At 40.8% G+C, this 9775-nt stretch overlaps 1 protein-coding gene across 2 annotated transcripts in view; it reads left to right on the top strand.

Moving 5' to 3' along the window:
* Positions 1–5369: 5369 nt before the first annotated feature.
* fbln2 (fibulin 2) overlaps positions 5370–9775 on the top strand; it is a 53710-nt gene continuing 49304 nt past the window's right edge. For both annotated transcript variants that reach the window (XM_026307925.1, XM_026307924.1), the window contains exons 1-2: positions 5370–5497; positions 7342–9235. In XM_026307925.1, coding sequence (XP_026163710.1) covers positions 7450–9235 — 1786 coding nt within the window. In that variant the 5' untranslated portion in view covers positions 5370–5497; positions 7342–7449. The remainder of the gene's footprint in view (positions 5498–7341; positions 9236–9775) is intronic.

Here is a 9775-nt window from a genome sequence, read left to right as displayed (position 1 = left end):
TTCTGTGCACTCTGCTTTTTGGATATGAGGCAGTGCCGAAGTCTGGGCTTTATTGAGCCTTTGATCAATGCAGATCTTATTAAGAGATCTTGGTTGATCATAGAGAAATGACGAGGCATTCATGAAATTTTTCACTGGCATTGTTGTTGAATGTCATGCAGAAGTGACATTGCTATAGCAACCATCAGCTGGCTTACATTCTTCAAATGCTCCTACTGAAGATGTAAATGTGAACAGATAAAAGCCCTTAAGGTCTGATGATTTTGGGATATGTTCCTCAGTGGGGTAGTTCCTGGAACTGGTTCTCTAGAATTGTTTACAATGCCTAATGTAAAAACATGAGGCACATGGAGAATACAAACCTCACCTAATTTAAAGTTGGACTGATGAACTTTTTTTTGTATTTATAAAAAGGTCATGGATGACAAACTCACAGTCAATACTCAGTGCTACAGATTCACAGTTCTACAGGGTTAGCCAGTAAGTAGCTACTGTATGTGTCCCCTGGGTCACAAAATAAGCTGTGGGCCATGATTGAAGGCCCCCAAAAACTCATGAAAGTAATCAGTATTCCAATAACTGGACTTGGGTTTGTGAAAATTATATTAGATAAGTGTTTCACATGTTAATACATTTTATACAAGATCAAGATTAGCTAAAAATCAGTGGAACCCCTTTGCAGCATGGAGTATTATAGTTTCTCTATAATGCAGCTCATTATACAGTATGAATATTGTATATGTTCTTATTATACTGTATATTGCATGTCTGAATGCATGTACATCATGAACAGTGATTATCATATTTATCTTTTTTGACTATTTTGTTCACGTCCACACTAACAGACACGAAGTCAGCTAGTTTCACTCTTGTCTTAAATGCTGTCTTAAATTCCCCTCTTCCTTATTTATTCCTCAGTAGCCAACAACAACCTATTAATCTCAACGGTAAAAGTCTCCAGCATCCTGTTGACTGGAACAGGCAGCAGTCAGAGCATATGTCTGTCAATGTCCCACTCTATGCTCACTCTGCTCTGTCCAAACATACTATGCTGCCAAACAAGGCAGGTCAGCCAGTCCGCACACCAGGCATTATTTGCCCAATTAGACATATTTTATGCTCCCTGGTTTGGTTTGGTGAGTCAGTATTTTTAATTCATCTAAACAGATTTCATTCTATTTAGTACAAACCAGAGGCCTAAGAACAGAAAGGCAATTGAGGCACTGATATTTTAAGGAGTTTTAATTCAACTTGGGCCTTGGTGCCTATGTATGTGTAACACATTCTTAGATGGAGATAAAATATGTGTGCAAAAGCAAATTCAGTTTGAACACAGCATGACACAGGTCTCTGCAGGGTTCACCTGAGTCTTTTAAAGTCTTGATTTCAGCACATATTATTCTTATACTGATCGGGTGCTTTGCATTTGCTTTATAAAGGGCCCTTGGTTACCTGACCTGGTGTTAAGAGAACCAGTGACACAGGGCAGGGTCGTCCTATCCCCTGCAGTGCTGGGTTAATGGAAATTCCACACCACTACACCACCCATTTCCCTTCTCTCTTCTGAATTCACTTTTGTCCTGCAAATCACGCCACCGTATCCTTCAGATAAGCTGGGACACTGAGGCCCTTCTGAATTCTACTCCTGTCCAAGTCTCTGAAACTGTGCACCAACGACATTATTTTCTCTTTTTGTAGAAGTAGGTATGTTCCTGTGCTTTTGTAAAATGAATCTCTGATGGTGCATTTATGCTTTGGAAAGGTATTTGCATCTTCTGTAAATGATTAGCTACAGAAGCTATACATTCTGTGGCTGGACAGTGTTGTCCAGGAAATTAAGAATTTGCAGCTGAGTTGATGCCAGAAGTTAATTGTAACATGCTGCACATAGAGGCAGATATTTCCAAACTTTTTAGTCTCCCAGTCAGTCAGTGATTTAAAAAAATGTTCCCACACATTCTAATTATGCTTTCAATGCACATTATTGTCTGAATATAGTCAGTCTGGAAGTAATTGCATGCAGTTATTCACTAAAACTTTTAGCTAAAAACATACTGACTGAATCATTAACATTCCAGAAATTTAATCTCTCCTTCATGTTTCGCTGTAGTCTGTTTCTTCTTACAGTTAAATAATGACATTCAAGCAGAAATCCAAATTTGTCACTAAAGCAGAGATTGCATTATGATACAACTGCAACAACAGTGTCCTATTTTAAACATAGTTATTGTGATATGTAAAAAGAAAGAGGTGCTGATCCTCAGCATGATAATCATTTCACTTGAAGCCAAACAGAATATTGAAGACCTGTGTGTGAACTGCTCAGCAGATGGAGGTGGTGTATGAGGCCTGGCCTGCATCATTAGGTGGCTAATATGCCCTTGTGTCTTCTGTGTGTCGTTCTGTCAAAGGTTCTGCATTTACAGTGTGCAATTTTCAAAAGTACAACAGTTCAAAGTGACCATGGTAACAAGGTCTCTGTCATATGTAACCTGTAGGCTATGATGCTTCACCATAATTGTGGAGGACTTGTGGAGGACCACTGCTGGAAATAAGGTCAGAATAAAATGAGGATCTGAGCTTCTTTGGTTCTCTTTTTCGTTCTTAACACTATGTCCGTGACATGTATACAACAGGGAAGGACTGAAAGCGTGTTTCCTTACCCACATTTGGACAACTGATTACCCTTCTCTATTTAGCCCACTGCACTAATTCACTTCATGTATCTTGACTGGATCCAATGCTAAAAAATGTGCATAAGGACTCATTTACACTTGTCAATTCAAGTCTCCGGATGCCATCTGTAACCTGTAGTTTTTCTTCTTTTACTGGCAGTTCAGTAGCTCTAGATTAAGTGACCAAAATGTCAACCGATTTATATTAGATTTGTGATGTGGACAATGGAGCTGCAAATATGTGGTGTAATGTAAATAAAAGTGTGCTGAAAATCATCTCGATTTTATCTGGATATGAGGAGGCACTTACAAAGAAAAGTGTAATTGAGGCGCACAGTGGCAGGCACGTAGTTTATAACGATCCTTTGTTCAGAACAGGTAAAGATTGCTTTAGACAGATGACACGCTGTGCAGACCAGTCCTTTTCAGGCATTGTTTTCAAAACTTTCAAAAACTAGTGATGCCAGCTTTTGGTTTTAGTAAAGTATCTTTGTCTTACTATCTTTCCAAAATAAACACACAGTCATGAAAAACATTCACAGTTTAGTGTCTATAACTGTGTATCAGAAAGGTGTTACTTGTAGGGGTGAACATGCTGAGAATTCTTACCAAGCTCTGCAGCTCACCTGAGCTCTGTGAAGCTTTAATCCTGGATCGACTGGTAATTAAAACCTTCAATTGGCTGCTTTTTTTAGAGAAAAGGCTCGAAAAAACGTACTCGTACACATTTAGCAGCTAAAGAGACAGATATTTGGAGACCAAAACACAGCTAAAAGAGTAGCCTACTAATACTAAATACTGGACTTGCATTAATAATGGCAATAACTTCTGAAACCAAAAACACTCTGCCAACACAAAACTGCCAAAACAATCAAACTGATACCTCTGAAGCCCCTTCTTTTGCAGCATCTGTTCAATCTTAAATTGTTGTTTCTTTTGTCTGGAATATTAATCAACAGAATGCATCTATGATTTGTGCCAGCCCAGACCTTTTTATTTAAGAGATTACATTATTTCCAGTTGCTCAAATGACTTTAGGTCAAGCACACGTTGCACAATTTTACCATTATTTCACTTTCTGCAATCATCAGCTTGTTGTGGTTAAGACAATGACAGTAATTTAAATTACACTCCAAAGAAAATGTAAATTAAGATTTTTCTATTTTCTTTTAATTATCTTGCAAACTTCCTTTCTCACTGAACAGACAACTGCCCTGAGCAGCTTTTACACAGGTATGTGTTACATGTTATATAGTATTGACACATTACTTGCAGCCAATTTCCAAGTGGAGCTCAGAAATGAACTCAGATGTGGTTTCAAAACAATTTTTGAGACCCCTGCCAAGCCTTGCTTCAATAAATCATACAAAAGGGATTCAAGAGAGCCCTGAGTCAGATGCTCCCTGGTGACTCCGTACATGCAGCCTGACTTTCTGAGGCCTCCCTGGCTGTTGTCTGCACCTGATGGCTTTCTCTAGAGATCAGAGTGGGGTCCCACAAATGTCATGTGCCACTCTTATGAATGTGCCTGAAAACCCAAGTTTGTTAACTACATCATGGCAAACCCCTCTCTGATCTTGTTTTTCTACACTGTCATCTGTATGACTTCAAACAAAACTGCAGTTAACTCTAGGGAATCATGCTGTCATGGCCAAGACTGCTTTTATATGTAAAAAAATAAGGCAGCTGGCTCACAGTAGAGTAGATTGAATAAAAAAATCTAGAGCTACAAGCAAGTTTTGACATGTCCTTCCACTGACCCAGCACTGATCATTCTGAAAGTAAGTCCTCTATTGTTTTCCACATCTCTAGTTGAAAGCAAGCCCACTCCCCTGGCAGCGGTCTTATCTGTGATCAGAGCTGATATGTTTATCACAGCACCAACCACCTTCACCCCAGGCCCCAACAACTCCTCATTAGGTCATTTATATGGGCTGCTGGGAGGGGTCCAGACTGGCGGTTAGGTCACTGTGCTCCAGCATGATGAGTGAATCCATTCAAACCTCTAGTATGCCGCATTTTATTACAAACAATGCTCCCTACACTCTTTGCACTCGGACGTCCTCTGGAAGGGTTCTGCTGGGCCAAAATCTATAATACCCTCCAAAGAGGTCGCTTCAAATAAAGGAAGGTGGGTTGTGAACGTTAGGGTCAAGCGATCTCCATATTTTGGAAAACATGAAAACGAGATGAGCAACTATTTCTTTTCCACATGTAAATGCAGATACATGCTCACTTGAATCTTTCTGAGTAAAACCTCAGCAACATGGGATACAACAGGCACTAACCACAGGCCTGTATATGTATGTGATTATTTGGTCTTTGACGTGTAATGCAATGGGCTGCAGCTGACTGGAGACAGACAGCAGCAGCATGAGTAATGATGGAAGTGCCAGGTTTTTGGTAAATTGTGTTCTGGCCCTCCTTTAAAGAAGTACATGACAGCAGCTAAAGTTGTTATGTCTAACTTAGTTCTAACCTTGTTTAACCTTACACTAATAAAACGATTTCTCTTTATTTATTAATTCATTTACATGTAATTCGATACGTCTAAGCTCCAACTTTCCAAAGAAACCTCCCCATCTGTGGGCGTGGCTACCTGTTGTATTGTGTGGGCCGAGTCTGTATACATGAAGGGATCTCCTCCGGAGTCTCCAGCAGGGGAAGCTTTTCGTACCTCCCCCTCCCCCCAACCCCCTCCTGCTTGCCTGCCTGCCTCCCGGTCCCAGCAGCATTGCCACGGTCAAAAAGCTTCGCACTTGCGGCGCTCAGAGCACCGACAGACGGCGGCTCCTCCAACCCATCACTCCTTACATGACAAGGTAACGCGAACTGGGGTCGTCAGACTACTAAAATCGTCTGTGCAGCTTTTTTTTATTTTTTCTAGTCCTCAGATGTTGTGGGAAGAAGTTTATGGACGGGGATTACCGGGAATATCAACTTTGTAACTCCGTTTAGCTGCAGTCTTCCGAGCTTCTTCCAGTTACCAGGTGGAGCGAGACCTGACAGGTTATATTGTACGTTTTTCACAATAAGATACTTACGTCACCACTTAATACAGGTGTGACACATGCGCAATATCAACTTCAAACTTCAGCACAGTACATATATTCGCGTTGTTTCTTAAAGCTTAAGACTGTCTGCAATACACAACTGATGTAAATGCATCTGTCAGAGTGGGTCAAAAGTTTTTCTTCCACATTAAAAGTTTCACTAAAAGTTTGTCAGAACTGCATGACGTCAGTGTCTGTTAGAGATCAGCTGAGTGTGTTTGTGTTGTATTTGTACTGTATTGTTGGCGGGACATAAATCTGTTTGCACAGTCACATTGTGGGGACTCGACTTCCTTTTCGAGAACACAAAGAGAGCCCCCAGAATGTACGAATGCAGTGAATTTTAGAGTAATGACTTGGTTTAAGGTTAGGAATGTAGTAGTTATGTTTTAGGAAAATGAATGTATGTCAGTGTAATTTCCCTGAAGTGATGAAAACATGACTGTGTGTGTGTGTGTATTGGATTATATGAGTGTGTGCATGTAATATAGTAATAGAGAAAGAGAAAGAGAGGAATCCCCCATTTCTCACTGGTCTGGGAATCCTACAGTGCTTTGACTTCTCTGTCTGCATTCTTTTGCAACCATGCCTTACCAGCTTTTATCATGTCTAATGCAGTAACTATGCATGTCACTTTCACTGACAGAACTGTAGTGATTTTCACTTCTCAGGCTGCAAATGATCTCAGTTCAGTGGCAGAAGATGCTTGGGGCACGCTCAGGGTTACGAATCCCCCAGAGAGGCTGTTACAGAAGCTTCAAAACTCTGAAAGTCAAACGTTTAGAGCAAAAAAAAAAAAAAAAAGAAGTCTGTTATTTTGACAAGTTCATGTTCGCTTAAGTGGTTGTGAGAAGGCAAAACGCGGCCAATAACAAGCAACAATCGGTTTATTTGCTTTTTCAATGGACTGCTTTTAAATAAGAGTTAATACCCCACAAACAGAGGAGTTAAGCCATGTGTCCATTATGTCACAACACTTTATAATGGCAAGGTGCCTCGTCTTCGATGTGTTTTAGATGTTTTGTATTACATACATCATGGTAAATAGAAGAAAAGTGGTTTTAAAAAATAATATGGAAAATGTGTAAACTATCCCATGTTAAGGTCATTTCCTTTTGGAATTTTCTCAAGTTCAGAAAAGAACAGGGACGGATCTGCCAGTTTGAGGCTTTGATTTCTTTTATTTTGATTTCTGTTTATTTTGCCAAATTCTGACTTAAGAGTTAGTAGTCGAAGGAGACCATGCACTTTAGTCTACTCTGCTAATTACTAAAGAGAAGGACATAAAGTGTAATCAATTTCCAACAAAATCAACTGCATTCTGAAGTCTTTATATTCAGCACTTAGACTAGAGGGCTGATTGCAACCTAAGACTGTCATAGCAATTTTTTATGGAGATAATCAGAATCAGAAATTTAGAACTTGGGAAGATTCCAGGTTTCATCATAACAGCCTGCATAATGATTCAAAAGACTGTACTGCTGCGTTAATGAGGACTACATAGTGTTAATCTTAGAGATCTTGTGACCTCAACTATGAAGCCAGATGTTGATCTGCTTTCATTTTGACAGATAAACTAATGACCGAATGTCTTGCTCTCCTGTTTCTTGCAGAATAGAGATGAGTCACATGGGCAAAATGTGCCAGAACATTTAAAGATAAACTTTAAGGCCTTGGATGATACCTGATCTATTCTGATTGTTGAATGAACACCTAGTGCCATGGCCTGCCTCATCAGAGCTGAAGTAGCATTTCTGAGTGGTACGCTGCTTTTACTCTACCTGAGTGCCTGCTTGTGCCAGCGGGACTGCACCGGCGTGGACTGTCCATTGCTGGATAACTGTATTGAAGAAGTGCTGGAGAGTGGTTCCTGTTGTGCTTCATGCTTACAAAAAGGATGCACGTGTGAGGGTTACCAATACTACGATTGCATCAATGCAGGGTTCAAGAACGGCAAAGTGCCTGAGGGAGACTCTTACTTTGTAGATTATGGAAGCACAGAGTGCTCCTGCCCCATGGGTGGTGGCAGGATTAGCTGCCACTTCATCAGCTGTCCTGAAATGCCACCAAACTGCATTGAGGTTTCAGAGCCTGCAGATGGCTGCATGCAGTGTGAACGTGTTGGATGCGACCATGGTGGACAAAAGTATGAGGCTGGACACTCCTTCCATATTAACCCCTGTCGTGTCTGCCACTGCCCAAACGAAGGAGGTGAACTGATGTGCTACCCTGTACCTGACTGTGATCCAAACAAAGTCCATAAGCCTGTGTTAGCTGAATCCACAGATGAAGACACGGCCAACAGACATGATAGTTACCCCTACAGGTTTGACCAACAAGCCCATACAGATCAGTTCCCTACACAATACCACCTCCCACCTGATGGGAATGTTTCTCTCTTCAAATCATCACCATTGGATAAGGAGGACCCAGAAGATTATGATTATGGTCCCACAGACCTTCCAGAAACATACCCTCATTCTTTGCTTTTCCCCACTCAGTCCTCCTCCTCCAACAAGGTCATATCTAAGTCCAGAGGCTCTGATAAGCCTGACAGAACCTCTGCCTTTCAGAGCTTTGACAGAAGAGGCAAACTGGAGCTAAAAGAACAATATGCAGTTCATGACAAAGCTGAAGTGACAGAAAATCCCCTGGGAAAAGAGCAGAGTTCTGTCAGGCCACATATACATGAGGTTGCCACTACTTCATGGCAGCCTTCACATGGTCCGACAAGTGTGCAAAGTGTCTCATTCACTGAACAGAGTCCACAGACAGCTTTAGAGAATCCACGGCATGCACACAGCAGTGTCATTTTTCCTTTACATAAAGGTTTAGGGGAAGAAAAACAATCTGAGTATACACACATGTTTTCAGAAAGCACAGTGCATAATTCTGTGTCTAAAACACATCACCAAAATGCATCAGATAATGTCATACACAGAGGAAGAGGAAAAAACACCCAGATCAGTGTTAGTCATCAAGGCAGGGGTACAGAGAGTCAAAGCAATCTGCAAACGCAATCAGATATAATGAATTCAAATGGTAAAAAAGAATTAGCAGGGACAGCCATACCAGAACGCGAGGAAGGGGTAGAAGCAGAGGACATGGAAGAGGGGAAGCAGGAGGAAGAAAATGTAACTTTTCAGAGTGTAACTGAGCCTGAAGGAAAGGCTGTGCCCTACATGATAAAGTCAGCACAACAGGAGAGAAACCACAAGGAATCAGAGAGCAGCGATCCAACCAGCAGCTATGATGAGACCACATCTGAGTCCAGCACCAACTCCCCAGGGCATTCTGAGAACCACACAGCCACCATTGTCCATTTTATCACAACGACCACTCAGCCGCCAGTGAGGGTCAAGCTGGATGAGAGTCAGCCCAGCAGAAGGCCAGGTCAGAGTCTGTTTAACCTTCGCAGTGAAGACAGAGAGGAGATGAAGGAAGAGGTGACAAAAAAAGAGGAAAAGAGGAAAGATCGACCTGTGTTTCTCATTAAACTTGATGGAGGTGAGTCAAAAACTGCTTGGAAGCTTTCACAGCACAGTACAGTTTTTTGGTAAACAACACAGATTTCTATTTTAGACCATGATCATTATCAATCAGAAGATGTCCTAAAAGGCTGACAGAAACAGATTTTTTTTAAACACATATTATTGCTTCTGCTTTGTCAGCTTTCAGCAGTCCCTCAACAATCTAGTACCATTTAAACTATAGTTTTCATTTTAGTCAGTATTTTACTGGTATGCTTGTATACACACTTGAGACCCCATGTCGGTCACCATAATGGTACCACCATATTAGGTTGGATGATGTATCAGAGGATCTTGTCACATTCCCTCAAATATACATGTCTATAAGAATAGACATTTTAATGAAGACATAACAAACTGCGTCAAAAAGAAATGAGTGAGAATAAAAGCATACAGTAAAGAGTAGATCATCCCAACTTATTTAAATCAATATAAACTGATATTTTGACCACTAGGTACCAGTGATACAAAAAGTTTATTTGTATCATGTTTAAAGTTGACCTGGTTAGGTGTTAAC

Source organism: Mastacembelus armatus, chromosome 5 (assembly GCF_900324485.2).
Source record: "Mastacembelus armatus chromosome 5, fMasArm1.2, whole genome shotgun sequence".
Lineage (NCBI taxonomy): Eukaryota > Metazoa > Chordata > Actinopteri > Synbranchiformes > Mastacembelidae > Mastacembelus > Mastacembelus armatus.
This window is presented reverse-complemented; position numbering and strand designations above follow the sequence as displayed.